Source organism: Lethenteron reissneri, chromosome 32, assembly GCF_015708825.2.
Source record: "Lethenteron reissneri isolate LAM-NWPU_2019-01 chromosome 32, ASM1570882v1, whole genome shotgun sequence".
NCBI classification, from domain to species: domain Eukaryota; kingdom Metazoa; phylum Chordata; class Hyperoartia; order Petromyzontiformes; family Petromyzontidae; genus Lethenteron; species Lethenteron reissneri.
This window is the reverse complement of record NC_083810.1, coordinates 10,933,720-10,956,142: the sequence shown is the minus strand read 5'-3', so window position 1 is coordinate 10,956,142 and position 22,423 is coordinate 10,933,720. Positions and strand designations below refer to the sequence as shown.

General features: G+C 40.5%; 1 protein-coding gene across 2 annotated transcripts; it reads left to right on the top strand.

Annotated features, from left to right (window-relative positions):
• Nucleotides 1–10,841: 10,841 nt before the first annotated feature.
• On the top strand, nt 10,842–22,268 carry ABCE1 (ATP binding cassette subfamily E member 1). 2 transcript variants are annotated; one of them, XM_061563984.1, is made up of 18 exons: nt 10,842–10,975; nt 12,445–12,549; nt 12,694–12,779; nt 13,533–13,630; nt 13,732–13,849; nt 14,438–14,575; nt 14,705–14,774; nt 15,136–15,232; nt 15,596–15,685; nt 16,182–16,303; nt 17,742–17,963; nt 18,199–18,258; nt 18,365–18,423; nt 18,624–18,734; nt 19,282–19,424; nt 20,554–20,676; nt 21,119–21,230; nt 21,712–22,268. In XM_061563984.1, exons 2-18 carry the CDS (start codon nt 12,447–12,449, stop codon nt 21,757–21,759), a joined length of 1,800 nt encoding a protein of 599 aa, XP_061419968.1. In that variant the 5' UTR covers nt 10,842–10,975; nt 12,445–12,446; the 3' UTR covers nt 21,760–22,268. The 2 variants fall into 2 exon arrangements, with proteins under 2 accessions (XP_061419968.1, XP_061419967.1); XM_061563983.1 differs by having other exon boundaries at nt 10,853–10,945.
• Nucleotides 22,269–22,423: the final 155 nt, after the last annotated feature.

Below are 22,423 nucleotides of genomic sequence, written 5' to 3'. Positions count from 1 at the left end.
AAGTTCTGTTCACGTGATAAATCCTTACCAATTAGTGGTGTCGGGTGGTGGCGGGTTTAACGACGCATTTATATTTACGCGATCTAACCCAAAAACTTATCTTATGGATACTATTGGTCTCGATAGCCTACGTGTTAAACTACAGTACTGTATTTGTGCAGAACAAATGTGATAGGACTTATTTACGTGATTTCGTTTAAGTATCAACAATGGGGTTTTATTCCACAAATCTGCAAGTTTGTCTATGAATTATTATTTTTTCGGAACATCAGCTGCAAAAACATATGAACGTAAGCGTACACTTCCCAAACACACTGTCAGCTCAGACATTTATATATGAAATTCTCACAAAGGATGCTGCTGTTCTGTGACTGTTCCCTAAGGAAAGGCCTTGTCAGATGAAAACAAATCGAGCTTATTTATGACAGTAAGGTTCCATGCTTTTTTTTTCCAGTGTTTATATTGCAGACATTTAAAAAAGACAGATTGCAATGTAACTCTTGCGTAGATTGTCACAGTTGTGCTGTACTCTTTGGTTCTTTCGATAAAGTCACGTAGGTACAACTGCTGTTCCCTAAGGAAAGACAAAATTAGCAGTAGTCCTGCTGTATCGGTTCCACCTGAAGACGGTCGTTTGTGTTGCGTTCGAAACGTCGTGATTTAATTTAAATGTTATGTTTTATACTTACGTGACTTTACCGAAAGAACCAAAGTGTATGGATGCCTGCAGTCACGAAAGCTTCAAATCTAGAAAGCTGTGCTTTACTTCTCTCCGGGGTATATTTGTTGTTGTGCCACGTGTACTCCGTCATGATGTCCGACGTTCCGCTGCACATTGCATGGAGCTCCTCCAGGACTGTCGCCGAAGAAGCTCTCAGCACGTGGAGAGAATCGTCAGACGTCATACCGAACAACACTCGCTACAACCCAAACGCATCGGAGAGCATGTTTTAACATTGCGATGAAGCCCACTGAACACTATTGCCATGACAAACCAAAAGCTAATATGAATGATCAAAATGTACTTTGCAACAAGCTGGGCTCAACTATCCTCAGTGTACATCATCACCATCCAAAGAAATGCGTGGCCACGGTGGTATTTCCCTTCCCTCAATGGACAACAGGCCTTTCATTGTCTCTGGCTTCTCCTCCCATGTATTGTGTCAGTAATCCGGCACAGCTGTATTGTTTCCATACAGGATGCTGATCGTCATGATGATGATGATGAGATTAAAACAATTTTAAGTCCAAGGACAAAAATATTCTTCACATTTCCATGGCACTGACCTGGGCTGAGGGTGGGTGGTCCAGTAGAACATATCAATGCTCACTTAAACATCTGACAGGCCAACTCCTCTTCTTGGTTCTTTCGGTAAAGTCACGTAGAATGGAAATACTAAAATAATAATAAATAAGATAAAATTCTCACGACGTTTCAGGCCACAACGCAAGCAGCCGTCCTCAGGTGAAGAACAGGGCTGTCGGAAAAAACAACGTCCTAATTGAACACTGCTAAGCTTGGCAGCGTATTTTTAAGCTGGGTCAAAAAATACGCTGCCAAGCTTAGCAGTGTTCATTAGGATGCTGTCTTTCCGACAGCCCTGTTCTTCACCTGAGGACGGCTGCTTGCGTTGTGGCCGAAACGTCATGAGAATTGTATCTTAATATGTTTTTTTACTTCTACGTGACTTCACCGAAAGAACCAAGAATATGAATCCATGCAGTCACGAAAGCTTTAAATCGAAATTTAGTCCGACTCGTCTTCTCTGTCTCCCTTATAAGAGTGTAAATGTCTTCTGGGAATTGTCGCCCAAACCGGGACTTCGGAGTGGACAAGCATAACGTTATATTTGCTTCAAATTATTTTTTAATAGCCAGCGCTTGCAAACGTGCGTAGCACCATTCACATGCATGGGCAAAAAAAAACACGCAGGAATCTACCTACTAAACAGAACACGATATATTGTTTTGCGGATCATATTTGCCCAACGCTGAAGCAGAAATTCTAACTGTAGTACCAGGTGTGTCTTGCGATCGTTATGGTACCCGCGCAAATTATTACAACCACTAGAAAAGCAACAATAGCAAAAGCACAATAGCAAAAGCCACAATAGCGAGGGCGATCCTTATGGAAAGAAGCAGAGGCATTTAATTATCGAGGTGCCTGATATTGCGCTTCAAATCAATGTTACTGCAACCTTCTTTTGTCCTCCACATCGACTCGGCTTAGGGTTTCTCTTCAGGGTAGCAAAGGGAACACAAAGCTGTGAACGATAGCCATTTAAAACCGAGGCCCTCGAAAATAAATATCACGACCGGTATTTAATGAGCCAGTGCAGAACCACAATGCTGCCCAAGATGATTGTGGCTGCAGCACATGCTCTACACAACTTCACGAAACATTCCCCATTGACGAAGCTCACAGTCGAAGTATAAATTCGCCTTTTCCATGTTTTGTCGTGTGATTAACACCAATTAGCGGCAGCAGTATTGTGGAATACTCATTGTACTTGTGTTGAAAAGAGAATAAATAGCTCTTTGTCAATCGAATGCTGGATGAAGGCCTCCCAATTGTGCAAGTAACTGCAAGGTAGACAGAGTCCAAAACCAATTAGATATCACAACTAATGTTATCCATTAATGGAAATCAAACTCAGGTCTCCAGGTTAATTGCACAATGCGCTAACCACTTTGCCACTATATTCTTGGTTCTTTCGGTAAAGTCGCGTAGAAGGGAAATAATAAAACAATAAAAATAAAACTATAAAATTCTTACGTGACTTTACCGAAAGAACCAAGAATATGAATCGCTGCAGTCACGAAAGCTTTAAATCGAAATTTTTAACCACTTTTCCACTGTTCCCCCGCCTGTGGTAATGGGGGTAAATATTGTAACTGGATTCCCGGGGCTATAACGTGGTCAATAAATGCATACAAATTTGGTCCCAAAAAAACGCACACCTACCAGATTATCAACATTTGCTGTAATTCGCCAAACAGTGGGAAAATGTGCATCTAAGTATCGGGAAAAAAAGTAAATTCTTGAATTGTCTGTTATTTTAGCCATCTTTCATGGTTTTATTATTCGAGCTGCAGAGATAGTGCGGTGAAACCAGACTGCACTATTGTTACAAGAGGGTCTGCATCCTGTCACTAGCATACAAGACCCCCATTCTACGGATACAGACATTCGAAACGAGACTTTTTACACCACCCACGTTGTTTTTATTGCCATTGTAAAAACAAAAACGCAGGAGACACGTTGTATGAGAATCGCTACCCACAAGTTGGGAAAAATGAAGTCAAAAAGATCAGTTAACATTATCCATCTGTGACTCATGAAAATTTTTCAGCCAAATTTTATTTTATTTAAAAAATATTATTTAAAGGAATAATTTATCGTGAACAGAATGCCAAACAATTCATTTACTGAACAAACGACTGTGACAGTAGCACATTCACAACCTTGCTACATAACCTCGTGTTGTCGTAAACACCTGCAACGGAGTTCGCCGAGATTATTCGTGTGCAAACAAAGAACAGAATATCCAGTTATACTGGGACCATTGTTTAGTGTGTAATTTTTCATAAGCGGTGTTTCACATGCTGCTTTTGTGTATCACTGTATTTCCGTAAAATCGTGGAATTATAAATATGAATCAGAATCCAAAAATGTTTAGGCTACTGCAGGAATCCGATTAGCTATAAAGCTCTTTTTCACAGATGTCCAGTCGGGGCACGGGGTAAGAACGTTACAACAACAAACAACACAACAACATGAATGTAGTGCATAGTGCAAGAAAGGTAAACAAATCAGCCCAAACACATACACATGGAACTAAACCATCCCCATCCTAACCAGGCAAAGCCCACTGAAGTATGAGCTTATACTGGTAGGAACCCACTGGTTCCACCAGCCCACAGGAGATTATTGTATCCGTCCGTCCGTCGTGCAGGGAGGAGCTGGGTGGGAGGGAGGGCTGCGTGGGGAGGGAGGGTGGGGAGGGTGGGGAGGGGCTGGTCACCCCGTGGTGCCCTTATAAACTCAACGTCTAACCTACTCACGCCGGCTTGTGCCCGCCCTCACAGTCGGTCATATTTGCGGAATACACCACGCCGCCGTTGACCCTGGTCATTGACCGAGCAACCCAACGTTCCTACCAGCTCCCTCCGCAGGAATGTGTTTTTTGCAGAAGCGATCTGGCTGCCACAAATGAAAGCTCAACAAAGTGGCTGATCATTTGGAAACCATCCCGCAGGTATTTACACATGGTGTAGAGTGGTAGCTCAGCTGTTAACGTACTAAACTCACGAATATTACTCCAACGAACCGAGTTTGATTCCTTGCCACGGCTAACATCAGTGGCAAGTGATAGCTCTTCCGATCTTGGATCCCTCTATCAGCATGCACCGTTGAGGCGTGATCCAAACAACCCCTTGACCTGGTATAGGGAGGCAATGGATTGATCACGGTATGTACGTTATTATTACTATTTAAGTATACACTTGTGGACACTAAACTGTTTATTTTTAATCTAGATTTGAAGTTTTCGTGACTGCAAGAATCCATACTCTTTGGTTATTTCGGTAAAGTCACGTAGGTACAAAATAAATTAAATCACGACGTTTCGGGCGCAACACAAGTGCCCGTCATCAGGTGGAAACAACCACAGCAATAAACAATTGCTGAAGTGGGCAAAATAAATCACTATATGGGGGTTAACTCAAAAACACGCGACATGGATTTTTCATGTGTTCTGAATTGCTGGAGTGAAACAGTGAACGCCAGTGTGAAAAGCTGCCATCTGCTGGCCACAGAGGTGTAACTTAGAACTTACATTTGCACTTCAATCAATTATCGAGCTAGGGTATGACTTAAGCGTGGAGCGATGTGACAACAACTGAAGTAATTGGCCATTTTGGTTCGAATCTCATTTACGAATTCCCCACCGTAATAGCATTGAAAATATTGAAAATGAATGATATCACCAATCAGACAGTGAACGTCTTTCTGTCTAAAACAACATTCCAGTTAAGAAATAATTTAATAGCATCTGCAGTACCCATAGCCTTTGATGTTTTTACTTGGGTCTTGCACTTTTATGGACTTGAATTTTTTTTGTTTTCAAAGGTGCTGGAGAACTGAGCTGCAATGCTGAAGGACCTAAGTTCAAATCCAAGCAGCTGGATTCATATGTGTAGCAAGTTGGTGGTCTGATCCCAGTCACCAGCGACTGCACACAAAAAATATGAAACGTGGGTTTGTACTTATCATTACCAGGTTCACCTAAAATATCAATGGCAACAGGATTGTAAATCAAAACTTCTGAGAGATGGAAAAAAGATAAACTTCAGAGCGGATACCGAGAGAAGGCATGAGAAGGAGAGCAAGCCAGCGGAAGAGATGGAGAGATGCAATCAAAGAGTTTGGAGGCCACTGCTGGACAAAAACAACTCAGGAAATGGAACGAATGGGAAGTCACAGATTGACAACAACAATGGCAACTTACAGTGAAAATAATATACAATGTAAAAATATATAAGGCAAAACACATTTACATTCAAATTAAAACTAAAATATGTATCCAGCCACGTGGGCTTTGAATGTAATTGGCACCCTGCGAGAAATACAGTGAATACCTGCGGGGCTCATTGAAGGGAAACCAGATGGTGGATTAAGGAGGGCTCTATTCGCATATACCTTGGGTATGTTCTTGATGGGGCCAAAGCAGTTTTTTTCTTCAGCCAAGGTGACATTTTATATGCCATTTTGATTTTCATACGTAGGAAAAAATAATGATAAGGACTATGCTTGTGGGTCGTGAACCATGCACACTTAATCGGTATTTAGTGGTAACGTGGCAAATGTCGACACATAACACAACGCTTGTGCTAAACACATGGGCAGCTTTCCCCTTGTGAGAAGCATTTCATCATAGTCACTAAGAGTTGACCATCGTATAACATTGTCAATCATCATCAGGTGTGAAATCCACAGCAAGAAAACATTTCAAATTTTTCAAATTTTCTTGCTGTGGATTTTTCAAATTTCTTGCTATGGATTTTTCAAATTTTTCAAATTTTCTTACTGTGAATTTCACACCTAATGATGACTGCTTGTGTTGCAGTCGGAACGTCGTGATAATTTTTATTGTTTTATATTTTTGTTATTTTATTATTTCCCTTCTACGTGACTTTACCGAAAGAACCAAGAATATGAATCCATGCAATCACGAAAGCTTTAAATCAAAATATGGGAATTAATCAAATATTTGCATGACTTATCCCATACACGATTAAATTAATTTACAATTCCATTACCTCTTGATATTCCATTGGATACAACAATTTGTTTATAACTGCAATAAATTATTCTACAGTTTATTGGGTCAATTATTCAACTAATCGGATATGACTAAAATACTGTGTGCCACTGAACGGGAGGTGCGGGGTGGGGCTTGGTGACATCAGTGGCATCATCAACCGTGTCACACCGCTCGCTCATGAGTTGGCGGGGGTTTTCCGCATTCAGGGAGGGGAGGATGTGGGAGCGACCAAAATTTTTTAACGGGTCAGAGTAATCGACCAAAAAAAATAGTGGGTTACAATATGTAGTTAATTAATCAACTTAATAAACCCATCATCCCAACTCTAAATACGTTTATACATGTAATGAAATATATACTTTCGTGTTACTTTCTATAGCAGGCAACTACTGTATTACGATACACCAAAGTTATTTATGTTATGAAAACCTTATATCAAGGTAGTTGTATATTGTGGCTATAAATCTTAGTACTAAAACGGCTATCAATCTCGTGCTAAAATGCACGGGTTTTTTTTTCTTGAAACAACGGAATGCCACCACATGCCGTTTGTTTTCAACGCCATGGTGCTAAGGAATCTGTTTCCAAGTAGGTGCCCAAACACAGACCTCCTGAGACTGCGAGCCACTTGGTTCCCAATTAATCAAACCTACCAACCTGTCAACTGAGAATTAAACAATGAATTAATGACTAACAGCTCACTTGGCACTATTGGACCATCGCGTGATTAATCTTGCGTCTGCGGTCTCTGTACAATAGAGATCATCGCTGTCTACTTCACTGGAACAACGTCATTGTCAGGGAAATGTGTCACTTGCAATGTTCAAGGGCCTCTGCTTAATTTTCGCAATGTACTTGCTGGCGTCTTACTTTAGTGGCAAGTAATTTTTTGGTATGAGCCCTTTATCAATGCACTGCTGGGTGAGGGCCTCCGTATGTCTTGCGAGTTGTGGGGGTTATTTGGCAAACATCATCATGCTGGTGAATACGAATTGTCGAATGTTTGGGAACATAGACTTGGGAGTAGAGTATATCACAATAATACTGCTAGGAACCTCCTGGTTACACCAGCCCACAGGGATTATTGTGTCCGTCGGGCAGGGAGGGGCTGGGTGGGGAGGGTGGGGTTGGGTGGGGGGTGGGAGGGGTGGGGCTGGGTGGGGAGGGGCAGGTCACCCCGTGGTGCCCTTATAAAACTCAACGTTTAACCTACTCACGCCGGCTTGTGCCCGCTCTCACAGTCGGGCATATTTGCGGAATACACCACGCCGCCGTTGACCCTGGCCATTGACCGAGCAACTCAACGTTCCTACCAGCTCCCTCCGCAGGGATGTGTTGGACTGCTGTCCACAATGTAGCACAACCTCGCAACAGCCTAGAGCAACCCTGTCTTTTTTTCACACACAGTACTCACCCATTCAAGTACTATCCAGGCTCAAAGTTGCTTAACTTCCGAGATTGGGCACATTCAGGGTGATTCGGTTAAAGGCGATCATGACTGAATTGAAAAAATGCGTACAACGCAATTACAGTATATGAATATTCATACTTAATATTAGTGATGAATGTGATTCTAACATGTTTCTCTGCAGACATTAAAATGCATGCTCGTGTTCAAAAACGTCCTCTTCTGTCCTGCCAATGACTGTCACCAATCTATAACAATATAATCGATTGAGCGTTTGAAATCAAAATCTACTTTACAAATATAAACACCTCCCCTTTGTCCCTGTGATGCACGTCTCCAATTTTTGTTGACACATCGTCCAGAGATGCATTGTTTTTAGATGGTAAATAAATACAACACGTATTGTACAGTGTTGCATATGTGTACCAAATTGTTTTTGCAGATAACATAATGCAGTGTATACTCCCTTTAGCAAAATAAAAAAGAGAAAATTATCAACAAACATTACAGCGGAACTCCTGGCTTTAGTCACCTTTTAAAGCTGTTGACATATGTAAGGCAGAAAGCGAGCCTCTGGGGAGATCACAAGCAATCTTTAAAGGCCAAGTTCTGTGGCCATGGCCTTATTAGAAACAGATTTGCTTAAGCCAACGATGGCAGTGACGTGCACGCATGATGCATTTTAGCGTTGGATCGTTTTAAATTCCCGACACGTGTGAGCTCCAACCATCAAACATGTCCGTGTTGTATGTATTATTATGCAATGGAGAGCTTAAAAGCCTGCAGAAATGATGGCTTCTTTATCGCAAGCTGATCATTTAATTGCACACCTGCATACATGGTATCAGTCATCTTTTGGATGCAGATGCTATGCAGAGCCAAAAGAAGGTTATTTTAGCGTGACAATAGCTTCCTTGATTATATATAAATATTATCCAACTGGGAGATGGTCTGATTGCTGGGTTATATGCATGCTTTTCTTCTCGGGATCTGCATAACATTACTCTATTATATTTAATATGAGCACACGACTAATTTGTTCAGCATTATGCACAACAGAATTTGCCTAACTGTGCACACCGTTTAAAGACCAAAATGGTGTGATGCAATCACTTCACACATGCTTGATCCTACAAAATATGAAAAATTCATATTTTAACCTTTTTTAAATGGTTACTCCTCATGTTTAAATAATGCACACGAATGAACCAGCATTTACTCACACGTGTTATCCCAAATTATTTAGAATTCCATCGTATGCAATACAGAACCGTATTCCTTAACTCAATACACCTATGCATCTGTATTAAGTTTATTTTTGGTGGGAACATCTGTGGCTTGAGATACGGCATGTCCCTAACTTTTTCCTGCCCTGTGGACTCACCGCTAAATAGTATTGCACACTGCGCCATCTGCTGCTTCCAGATGTAATCTCTGTGTTGCATCACAATTATAAATCAAACATTTCTTTAATACACGGAAAACCCTTAATAACCTGATTTCGTGTTTGTCATGATTTAGGTTTGGAATCCATTTAAATAAATTACAGTCTTTTTTTGGTCTAGATTTGAAGCTTTCGTGACTGCAAGGATTCATATTCTTAGGTTTTTTCGGTAAAGTCACGTAGGTAAAACATCAAAATTAATAAAAATAAATAAAATAAAACATTATTTTTATTAATTTTGATGTTTTACCTACGTGACTTTACCGAAAAAAAACCTAAGAATATAATTTTTTTGGTCTGTTTACCGTCTCGTTTACATTGTTCACAATTATACTTGCTATTGTTTATACCAAATCATATGCAAAATAATACAGCATTACAGCACTTATATTCACTTTGTTTTCATGGATGAGAGGAATTTGTTGGCAAATTCATACCATATCTCCATCAAGCTGCACTTTATATCTTTAATGTTTAATCTTGAAGAATTTAAATACAGTAATCAATTCTCACACGTGCAATTCAATGCATGTCCGTGTATTTGAACATACATAATATATTTTAATCGCTGAATATATTATATTTGAATTGTCTAATTATAAAGCTTATGCTGTGTGAAAATAACGTAGCATGTGCAGTGTAAACTCAAGACAAATGGAGTGTAGTAATTTCTAGTAATTTTATATATTTCTTTAAGATACATATAATTGTTACATATGTGACATGTTAAAACTGTTGGTATATATATAACAATTCATAGAATAGCCACCACCACCACAATCAACCCTGTCACTGAGAACCCCATGGAGCTTACATAGCCACCACCACCATCACAATCAACCTTGTACCTTTACACCATTGGAACCTCATTTGCCAGTAGCAAAATATGATAATTGGTTTTTTACCCTTTTATCTGGTCCAACAGCATGTGAGACTAGGCTCTAAAAAAGCTGTCTCGGGTGTGGACCAATCAATTTCAAGAACAGTGCATACATTATCAGAGTTGTGTTTTTTGTTTGCATTCCGACTGCAGGTATTGTGGTAAATGCAAACATGACTCCTTGTAAAAAAAGGTGTCAGTTTTGTTGCCAGATAAAAGGGTAAAATTACACTGGTCAACAAAAAAACATTTTTTTCTGGCCTGGACTTTTGTAGCTGGTTTAGACTAATTTCAGGGTGCTGATTCAAAATCTGATCTCACATTTGCACATCTCATTTTAATGCTATCGGCATACCCCATTTTTATTGATTTTACCCGAAATTAACTCTGTCACTTATAATTGCAAGTTGTTGCGAGTCAGTGACTGCTTTAGTGTTAAAATATGGTACTGCATTTTTAGGATAGTGTTTATAATATAATTTTATATAGATATCCACATTTATTTAATATTTTTCTTCCGCAGTTTTTATTGAAAATGCAATATTTGACATCTCAAAAAACGGATGCGCTAGACAAAAACTGATGCCAGATTTGGAATCGGCACCCCAAAATTACCTTAAAAACCGTTGGAATACCTTATGCCGGAAAAAGTGTGTTGACCAGTGTCATCAAACCTTGTCCCTGACACACCCATGGGGCCCTTGTGCGGCGTTGCAAATGTGGGCGTGGCTAGAGCCCGAGGCGAGTCAATGCCCCCACCCGGCCCCCACCACCGTGCCCTGACGTCACATCCGGCTCGTGCGAGTCGGCACCTTCTTTTCCGAGGCGCCACCATATGGCGGCGTCCGCCCCGCCTGGCCTGTCTCGGCACCGACCTCACATTTCAGGCAATTAAAGTGAAAAAGAGGGGAGGCGAGGTGAGGTTGCCCTCGTTCTGCGATTTAACGCAGAAGCGGGCAGGAGGTTTTGTCGGGGGCCACGCGAGACGACACCTCGGCGTTGACGCTGTTTGGAGTCGCCGCGGCCTAGCGTCGCTGTCCACGCCGGCTCGGGCCTACCACTGGAAGCCTACGGACTCGTATAGTTGGATGCCGGGTTTGGCTGCGTGGGTGGCGGCGGAGACAGCTAGGCAAAGGGCTAGGGTTACCGAGTGAACCTCGCATCCCCCGCGCTGTTGCTACGATTACGTTTAATTACGAAATCGTGACAATTTAAGGGTTGACTTACTACAGATTGAGCTATGAAGTTAGCTCGTGTGAGGGTGCTGTTGGTGGTGTATCATTATCATCTCGAGAGATGGCGAGATTGGGAAGACGCTCTTCTCATCCAGCAGTAGATAAACGATGGATTAATAATTGACTGAATGTTTGATTTAGTTATTAAGGCGCGTTGGCCGCTATGTGGAAAAGAGATTGTTGAAATGGAACATGAATGCGGTGTTGTATAATCGGCCACGATGAAATACAAAGCAGTTCGTTGTGTTGCAATATGTTTGGGGAACAGCTGAGTTGGCATGAATTGCCAATTCAATGAAAGCTATACAACTTAACGCTGAACAAGAATCCGTTGAAATGTTTTTTGTAAGCGCGATTTTAATCAAATAGTGTCGTAGTTATCAATTGAACTCTCATAATGAAGGTGCATCTGAAATGTACTGATCCTATATGTGGACATTTTGTGGAGTGCTCATACAGCCCATTGTTCAATCCACTGCTGGATGAGGCCTCCCCACGCCGTGAGGGTCTTGTGGGTGCTATTTCACTAATTGCGGGACAATGCGTTGTGGTGTACACGTATTACTACGGTGTTATTAGTCTGGCCTTTGTGTTTTAGATATTAATATAAAACAATGTGATTATTTTGTGCTTTCAATAGTACTTTATCATGACTGACCATCATATAGTGCTCTTAATCTGTAAGAGGGTTTTTTTTGGGTTAGATCGCGTAAACCTCTATTATAGATAATATTGGTCGCGAAAGCCTACGTGTTAAACTTAATCTGCGGTTGTATTATGCGAGGACATGGGAGCCGTAATTGTCATCTACATAATTTCACCTGTATTCCTTAAATTGGGTAGCATAATTACAGCAATGCTCAACAAAAAAAAAACACTGGCCGAGCACATTTTAATGAGGGCTCATAAAAATTAGTTGAAACTCATTTAGGCTTTAACTGCCAAGTTTGAAGGCACAATTTTCAGAATATTTTTTTTTTTGACTTGAGGAATCCGATGAGCTATGAAGCTCATTTTTCACAGATGTCCAATCGGGGCAGGTCAGAAAGTTAGAGTATGACTTCCACAAATAATTTGTGGCAAGCCAAGAAAAACATACATGGTACATGATATTCATTTAACACAATACTTTGTGCGTTTTTATGTTTCAGTCATGGCTGACAAGCTCACCAGAATTGCCATTGTCAGCAGTGACAAATGCAAGCCCAAGAAATGCAGACAAGAGTGCAAGAAAACATGTCCCGTTGTAAGAATGGGTAAGTTGTTAGAATGCACTGTATAATTATGGTTAATCTGTAATGACATTGCTGGATAATTGCGAGGTGAAATATGCATGTCTTCAACTTTTTTTGTCTGCAAGCTTTGGATGTAAACTCCATGATGTGCGTTTTGCGATCCAGGCAAACTCTGCATCGAGGTGGTTGCCCAGTCTAAGATTGCGTGGATTTCTGAAGAGCTTTGCATCGGTTGTGGCATCTGTGTTAAGGTATATTACGTTCTAAAAGTACTTAGTTCTAAATTGCCTGGCTTGTGCAATAACACGTGTATTTTTTTGGGACAGGGGATGTACAGTGGTTAAAGCTCTTTACATTAAACGTTTGAATGTTTGCCATGGCTAATATAATTGGTGAGTTATATCTGAAGTGGCCCCTTAATCCACTCACACTGACCAGTATGGTGAAGTACTGTATTGTCAAACAGCCCCCAGAACTGGAATAGCATAGAGGGAGGTTTCACCCAGAAATTGACGAAAGTGCTGTAAATTACTTACTTAAATGTTCTTTTACATATTTGAGAAGTTATTTGTTTTTAAACCCAATTCTCACTAGTTTTTTTTGTATTTAAACATGGCAAAACACCTGTTGCATTGGCTGCTTTGTTTCTTTAAATATGTTTTTTAAATTACTAATTTAACCTGGGAAATGTATTACAATAAAACATCTCATTTACAAGGGCATAACTTGTATTGCTACTCGAATACAAGTTGCCACGAACCTCTACCTTCTCTTTGACAAAAATCCCTCGTCCAAGTCCATTCAATGGACTATCCCCCTTTTTTACAGTTTCTTGAGTTGCAGAAGCATTTGGATACTTTAAAAAATCTAAATTGTAATGAGAAGCGTTTACATTGTAATGTATCCTTTAATTTCATGTGATTATACTGATGCTTTGTTGCCATTTTCTACCCCTCAATGTTTACCCTATTTTTGTTAATTCAAACTTTTGTTTCCTGAACCAGAAATGCCCATTCGATGCAATCTCCATCATCAACCTTCCCAGCAATCTTGAAAAGGACACCACACACAGATACAGTGCAAATTCATTCAAGTTGCACAGGTGAATATACTTATCTTAGCTCTTCAAGCATCTATAACTTTCATTGTTCTTATAATTCCATTACATTTGAATAACCACACTGCCCTTTTATTCCCTTACAGACTGCCGATCCCTCGACCTGGAGAAGTTCTGGGTTTAGTAGGCACCAACGGAATTGGGAAGTCAACTGCATTGAAAATACTGGCCGGGAAACAGAAACCAAACCTGGGTCGTTTCAATGTAAGGGTTCTCTGACAGTACCAAAGCACAGTTGTTAAGCTTCCGTTAATATTGCAACAAAAGAGTTGTAAGAGGAAGCAATGGTGGAATGGTTATCACATTGCACTATGGAAGCCTAGCAACATATTATTCATTGAAAAATTTGAGATCACCCAAACTTTATTTCGCTGCTATAAATGGCTCAGTTTTGTTACTAGCAGTGCACAATGTTTTATTCTGGATGCATACAGGCAATTTTGGGTAAAGTAAAGGCAAGTCGAGGTATTATTTTGTGCAGTGGTAGTGCATGGGTTAGCACACTGCTATTCAAACACCCGAATTCGATTCATGGCCATCAATAACATCAGAGGCAAGTGACTTCTCCACTGGTCCTCTCTACACCAACTCACACTTACCAGCTTTTTGAGGCATGATCAAACAACCCCCACCACATGGGGAGGCCTTCATCCAACAGTGGTGTGACAGAGGACTGTATATTGTTTGGATGGGCAATGCCTTCAATCTAGAAACGCCAAATGTAAAATTTGCCTTAACGGATATTGGGGGAAAGTGACCTGACCTGAGCCTATTGAATTGTTTCTTCTCCAGGACCCTCCTGACTGGCAGGAGATCTTGACTTACTTCCGTGGTTCAGAGCTACAGAACTACTTCACAAAGATTCTTGAAGATGATCTGAAGGCCATTATCAAGCCCCAGTATGTGGATCAGATCCCCAAGGCCGTCAAGGTGAGCAGAGTGTTGTCTGAAAAATATGACATTCATTCGGCTCGTTTTTCTCCATCCTGTTAAGTGTCTCAAGGTTTATGGAGGAAACTGTTTTGTTATGGGATTTTTTTCTTTCTATTTTAATCTCAGGGAACAGTTGGTGTAATCCTCGACAGGAAAGATGAAACACGAACTCAGGAAGACATCTGTAACCGTTTGGGTAAGATCGCATAAAACATTTATTGTTCGGGTTTAAGAAATGAACGTTAAACATGGGCAATCTATTTGTGTATGTACATGTACTACACGTTGTCAATACACTGCTAGACGAGGTCCTCCCCCCACCCTCTGCAGGCTGGGGGGGGAGTTATTTTGACAGAGTACATGCTGGTCTGTGCAGGTTGAAGGACATAGACTTTTGGAGCATAGAATAAGTACATTACAGCTATGGATTTTACTCCACTGCTTTCAACCACGTGGAGCGCAATTATTTGTTGTACAATAAAATACATTGCTTGTGTTTAACATTTTCCTTAATGGCAAGTATGGAATTTAACGGTGCATTTGCTTGCATTTTACAGACTTGAGTCACTTAAAAGAGCGAAACGTCGAAGACCTTTCTGGTGGCGAGCTGCAGAGATTTGCCTGTGCTGTCGTCTGTATACAAAAGGCCGACGTGTAAGCATTAATGTATCACACCAGTTGTTGCCATGTTACAGTAAAATTATCACATTTTTCCTGTAAAGAGTTGCTCAATATGTTTTGATCTCCAGTAATGCAATAGGACTTCGAGACGCTTAAATAATTTTCAACCAAGGTATCAATTATGATGTATTGATGGCACTTAGGAATGTGACCATTGTACAGCTCGGATACACTAATTGTCTGAGCTGTAAAATGTTGAAACGATAACCTTTTTTTACACCATTGTTGCAATAAATTAGTCAGCCTGGCAGCACATCATGTAAGTCAGCATTTATGTCAGTGGTACAAATGTTGGCACAGTACATCTTATTTTAATTGTGGATTTATTATTTCTAGGTACATGTTTGATGAGCCTTCCAGCTACTTGGATGTCAAGCAAAGGCTAAAATGTGCCATCACCATCCGCTCGCTGCTTGGTCCTGACAGGTGAGAAGTAGCTTCAATGTTGCATCTTTTCTGAAAGATTCTGCCTCATAACTGCTGCAGAGAAACCTTGAAAACCAACGCACGAGGTGGAAGCAAGGTGGCTCAGAGGTCAGAACGCTGAGCTGGCACCGTTGAGATTCTTGAGTTCGAATCCAGGTCGCCGCCTGTGATTAAACCAGACTCTCAAGGTTAGTGAGTTGGTGGTCATAGCCCTGTCACCAATAACTGCACAAAAAAACACGCAACATTTTAACAGCATTAAATTTGGTTCTGTTATTTGGGTACATGCCAGCTCTGACAATTAAAAATATTGGTTCATCTGTCATGCAAATAACTTGACTCTGGCAATGGGTGGGAAAGTGCCACCCTCTGTTATGTGGGCCAGAGATCAATCTGAAAGCAATACTTCACCTTGTAACATGTTTCCGATATCACAATAGGGATAAACTTGGGAAGCGATTCATATATATATCGTAAAGGGACCTTACTATTGCAGGTTCATCATCGTTGTGGAGCACGACCTGAGTGTATGCGACTACTTGTCGGACTACATCTGCTGCCTCTACGGTGTGCCCGGAGCATATGGTGTCGTCACTATGCCCTTCAGCGTAAGAGAAGGTACGACAGCAATGATCACGTGGTCAAATTGACGTACACAACAACTCTGTTGGGGATACCTGCTTCAGACCAAAATGTGGTTTAGTGGTTCATCAGCAATACGTATTGATCGATCATGTAATGATTCGACCTCCCAGCATTTTAGATTGAGTCAACTCGAATTATCCCACTGGCCAACTCATTTGTATTGTTTCATTTCTCTTATACTATTTTTTTCTGCTCCATTATCCTAAATACAACACTGGAATATATTTTATTCATACAAATATAAATTGGGGATAGTTCTGATGAACAATTTGATACGCGTGTCAAAATAATGAATTTTAGTGATGAATTGAACCTCCCACCTGCATCGATTCTATGCAAAACTTTGGATTTGTCTGGCAGACTAAGGGACTTATAAATCTTTACTTAAAGCATTCGTGACTGCAAGAATTCATATTCTTTGGGTCTTTCGGTAAAGTCACGTACATAGGTTGAAAGAAAATAACAAAAAACTACAACGTTTCGATCACAACACAAGCGATCGTCATCAGGAGGAAAAAAAACTATGTGACCCAAAAACCCAAAGAATATAAGGGACTTGTACTTCAGTCCCTTTCTATTACTTCTTGATGTAGGTGTAGATGACATTTCTGAGAGGGTTGGCTTGCACAGAGTGCATAAACAAGGTGAAGTCCAAAGCAACAGGTCTGCACTGGTCACCACGCACACCGCCACTGTTTAGGTCGTGGCGTGTGGCATCGCTCCACGCGTATGCCGAAATTTGACCATTCGGCACGACAATTCGGCTCCTGGCGAATTACTAAAACTGTATATATGCCACAAGTGCAGCCGTACCGAATTATCACCAGTTACGAATAATTAAATACCAAAATAAAGAGGTTTGACTGTGTGCGTTTATTTATCAGTATAATAAACTAGCACTACCACGTACTACATTCTACTGAATACGTGCATTTTCTGTGAAGTCAAAGGCTTTGCATTTCATCATTATGCCTTTAAAAGAAGCTGAGCTGGAATTTTACTATATATTGGGAAATACATATGGTACAGAACTTTAATTGCTTATTATGAATAACATAATATAATCTTTAAAAGCTAACTTATAACAGCGTACCAGCAATATCTAAACTGGTCCTGGGTCCTCCATTCATCAACCCGCACTGACCAGCTCAATAAAGTATGGTCAAGCAATCCCAATGATCAGTATTGTGGGGAAGTCTTCATGTGTGTACGTTGAACTTCTTTTACACCGTACGTAGCCAACCGTGCTAATCGGAGGTGCGGGGAAAGGACGAAAAACTAAACACGAAAAGCAGTTCTAAAGAAATGAGTTCATGCCATAGTGGATTGACACAAACAGCAGAGATGTCACCATTCACAGCTTGTGGGAGGCTGCGGCCAATGCGTGCTTGTGATCCTTACGATGTCACAGGCATCAACATCTTCCTGGACGGGTACGTGCCGACGGAGAACCTGCGATTCCGCGACATGGCGCTGGTGTTCAAGGTGGCGGAGACGGCGGCAGAGGATGACATCAAGAGGATGTGCTGCTACCAGTACCCTAGCATGAAGAAATGCCTCGGAGACTTCGTCATGGAGATCCAAGCCGGGGAGTTCACCGACTCAGAAATCATGGTCATGCTCGGGGAGAACGGTAAAACATTCAGACGGCGTGACCTCACAATCAACCCCCGAGAGTCGATTATCAAAGTTCTGCACAGATGCACATTAAACCGCTCTAATAATGCAGCTTGGTTATCTTTTAAAAGGCAGGTCCAAGGAATCTCGGCTCAAAAGGGGGAACATTTTGATCATAGAAATATCCTGACATGCTTATAAATAACATGCTTTGCATTCCCATTGAGCTCTGGAATGTTTTTTTCTTCTAGGTACTGGAAAAACGACATTCATCAGGATGCTGGCTGGGAGACTAAAGCCAGATGATGGAGGTGCGATTGCCAAGCCGTTTATTATGCCTCTAGGGAGAATATGACTGCTTTATTATTTTGCTGAAAAATATTTTGCAACCAAATATATATGTTGGTATTCTTTCAGGTGAAGTCCCATTTCTGAATGTCAGCTACAAACCTCAGAAAATCAGTCCCAAAGCAACGGTAAGTTAACGTTTGCATGTTGAAAATAATTACGTGTTAATTTGTAGAATCAAAATTAACATTTACACAAGATTATTTGAATAGGGAGTACTTAGGCTAAGAGCAGAATGACTTAAAGCTTGAGCGAATGCCAAAATGTTTGATAAATGTACTTGGCAGGTCGTAGGATGTGGTTATATTTAAGCGTGTTTTCTCCACAGGGAACCGTGCGACAACTGTTGCATGAAAAGATCCGCAATTCGTACATGCACCCGCAGTTCTGCACCGACGTCATGAAGCCTCTGCAGATCGAGAGCATCATTGACCAGGAGGTGGGAGCCTCGCACTGAATGAACAAAAGTGCTTACTAATAATCCAGTCACAACGTATTATGCATTACTTTCCAAAAAAAAAATGTTTCAAGTAAAAATTATAGACTCCGCATTGGGCAAGCTGAACTGCTGGCAAAATGTAATAAAAGCAACTAGGAATCTTAGTTTACATTTACTTGGCAACAAAGACAAATCAGGATCGTTGTCCATGATTTTTATAAAGGGATGAAAGGTAAAATCATGTCTTAAATATGAATACCTCCATGAGATATCCAGATACTTTACCCCCATTTAAAATAATCGCATAGGTTGAATAGCTTCAAAGGTGATGGGGACAAATTTTTAGTTAACTTAATATTGAATTGCATTGTCAGCAACATTTGACATCTTGCAGGGATGCACCTATACCTATTACATTCCTTGGTGTAACAGTGATGGGTGTGTAGATATTGTCTTCTCTCCGGTTGAAGGAGTCGAGTGCGGTTGTGCAGCAGCAGCAGGATATTGTAAACGGGATGTGGTGCTGCACTTATGCTTGGACCTACAGGTGCAGAACCTGTCTGGTGGTGAGCTGCAGCGCGTTGCGCTGGCGCTGTGCCTGGGCAAGCCCGCTGACGTCTACCTCATAGACGAGCCCTCTGCCTACCTTGACTCGGAGCAGCGTCTTGTGGCAGCCAAGGTTATCAAGCGGTGAGCAGTGTACAACATCCATCCAAACTTGTTTTTATAATCTAGTATGACTAGTATGATAGAGCCGTCTCCTCTTCCTTTCCATCGCCTTCTCTACCATGTATCCCAATTCATCTCACCTTGGTCTCTCGTTTGTCTTTCCCATCTGCCTCCTCTCCCACTTCATCTCCTCCCTCCACTGTATCTCACCCACTTCCCTCCCCCCTCTCTTCCTGTTTCTCTCACCACTCACCATCTCATTTTTCCATCTCAATCTCTCTTGCCTCTCCCTAATCCTCCCACTGTTTTGCTTTCCTTTCCGTTTCACATCCATTGCCTCCCTCCCCACCTGTCTCTTCCTCCTCTATCTCCCTCTTTCCCTCCCTCATCACATTTGTGCGGCATACACGGCCGGGATCGTGGGTGGGTGGGGGAGGCGTGATGACAGCACTACGAGCCTGGCTCAACGCTGTGGGATCCATGTGACGTCATAACGCAGATCTGCATGGTGACATCACCGCACATCCACACGTTTTCACGCACGAGGCAGGCAGGAATACAACAAGGAATCTAGCCAGCAATTTTTTTTTTATTAATATAGTGTGAAGCATAATTCAATCATTCATTCTAGGGCATGCTTTCACTGTGTTGCAGTGGTTTGCACTGCATTACTGTAATTTACTGTGTGAAGTATGAAATATATAATCAATAAAGCCTTTTCCAAAGAAAACAAGTCCAAAGGTTAGGAAAGTATAGGCTACTTTGAAATGTGTTTTGACAATGTATGGCTAATAAGCTAGATTCTGGCTAATTCTCTGCACTACATTGATTTTTAGTTTTTCAACATTCCTTTTAATAGCCACAATTTGGCAAAATTTATACTATTTTGTTGAAATATACAATAGATCAATAAAGCACAGTGTATATCTAATATTCTTTTTTAAAGTTAAATGTTTGTCAATACAAAACAGAAAAGGGTATACTTTCAAATAATTCACTGGCTTTCTTGAATCGTCTATCAATTTGAAATACTGCCACGTAGCCAGAGTTGTTATTTTCACTCCACAGCTTGGGTTATGTTCTGCCAGAGTGAAGTCATGACCATTGAGCCAATCCATAAAAACAATCTGCAATGCCACGTGTCACACAGATTCATCCTGCATGCCAAGAAGACTGCCTTTGTGGTGGAGCATGACTTCATCATGGCCACCTACCTGGCTGACCGGGTCATCGTGTTTGAAGGGGTACCCTCGGTGAACACCATAGCAAACACGTAAGTCTAAACAACTCCACCCCCGCACCCCTGCACATTGCATTGGCAAAGGTCAGTCATTTAAATTATATATTGCCATTTAAATGCTCTGATATATAAATGTTGTCATTTGAAGGTTGCTTTTTTTTATAACTAAAGAACGTTGATCTCCCGCTCCAGATGGTAATGAATTAGAAATTGGGACTTTAAAAAATGTGAAATTTGGTTATAAGGCATACTGAAGTCTGCTTAGCTACTTTAAAATGTATTCAATCCATCTAACACAATGGAATGAAGCCATTTTAAATATATTGTTGCATTAGAAGACCGCAATGGCTGGTGACAGCTTGCCTTCATCTGGCAGTGGATTGATCATGGTTGATTTTGAAAATTGCTTAGGATTCAATAAATGTTACTGTAATTGCTATATGTATAGATGTGTGGTGTGGGTATTGTCTTTCAGCCCCCAAAATCTGCTCGCTGGAATGAACAAATTTCTGGCATCATTGGAGATCACGTTCAGAAGAGATCCCAACAACTTCCGTCCAAGGATCAACAAGCTGAATTCCATCAAGGTAGAAAGCTCATACATACCGTTGCTGTAAATTGAGTTTTTTACTGTACAGTATTGCGTCGTTATTCACGAACTTGCTATCAGTGAATCGCATCTTGAACTCTACACTACTGAATCGAAAATGGTGAGAGAATGTGATGTGAGATACAGTAATGCTACTGTGCAGCATCATAATTTAAGATAAGTTCATTTAGAAACGATTTAAAACTTTCATATTTATTTGTATTTACTTTGTTTATTATAACCAATGCATGTTTTTCCTATGGTAATTTTCATGTGTAATAGCTTATTTACGTCGTTAAGGTAATTAATTTGGCCAATATCATTATCCGCAAAAGTTGCTGTACCGAAAAAAACAAAGTTAATCCTTGCAGTCACAAAAGCTTCAAATCTAGAACAAGGGAATACGGTTGAATGGGATTATTATCATCATAGCGTCTTGAATGTTGTAACTGAATCCTCTGCTTTGCTCTTGTTTACAGGACACTGAACAGAAAAAGAGTGGCAACTACTTTTTCCTAGAAGACTGAACTGTTGTGCAGTTCTTGCAATGGGACAGCCTTTGAGTAACTCATTTTATTCAAGAGAAACTTTGGATTGTACTTGTGCATCTATTTTGGAAACTAAAGTTGCTTCTTTTGGTTGCATTTTTATCAGATTTTTTATTTTAAAAAAACTTAAATATTAAGTCATCTACTGCAAAAATATTTGGAATGAAAATTAATTTGAAAAGTCACTTATGGGGTTCGTGTACGGATGCTTTAATTCACAGCTATTTCACAATGTTCACAAGTCCATCGTTGTATTTCTTTGCTGCCCATTGCCTAAATTTACCAAGATGCCTATTTAGATTCATGTTCAGAACTATGTTAAAACATTACAGCCAACAGTAACTCAAAGGTTGCTATTTGCAGTTTTTTTTCATGTTGCTGCAATGTAAAGACAGGTATTGCAACAAGATCATTCAACAGATTTTGGTAGGTGTTTTCCTGTATGCTTGGATGGCAAATAAAGGAGCCAAGGGGCATCATGAAAGGAACTTGCATTTATTGTGCACTTTTTTTAAATCGTTCTGGTAACAGGTTATAGCTTAACTTGCACAAAGAAAACCACATAGGTTAATGTCAATTAAATAAAGCATAACATGAAATGTTTACATTAAGTGTTTAACTGATCATTTTAAACTGTATAAAA

What these genes read in the sequence shown, in the direction of transcription:
- ABCE1 (XM_061563983.1), top strand. Translation starts at nt 10,894, where the DNA reads ATGGCGGCGTCCGCCCCGCCTGGCCTGTCTCGGCACCGACCTCACATT. An exon ending in CAAACCTGGGTCGTTTCAAT is followed by an intron (nt 13,850 to 14,437) that starts GTAAGGGTTCTC and finishes TTTCTTCTCCAG; the next exon opens with GACCCTCCTGACTGGCAGGA. An exon ending in GCAGCCAAGGTTATCAAGCG is followed by an intron (nt 19,425 to 20,553) that starts GTGAGCAGTGTA and finishes CGTGTCACACAG; the next exon opens with ATTCATCCTGCATGCCAAGA.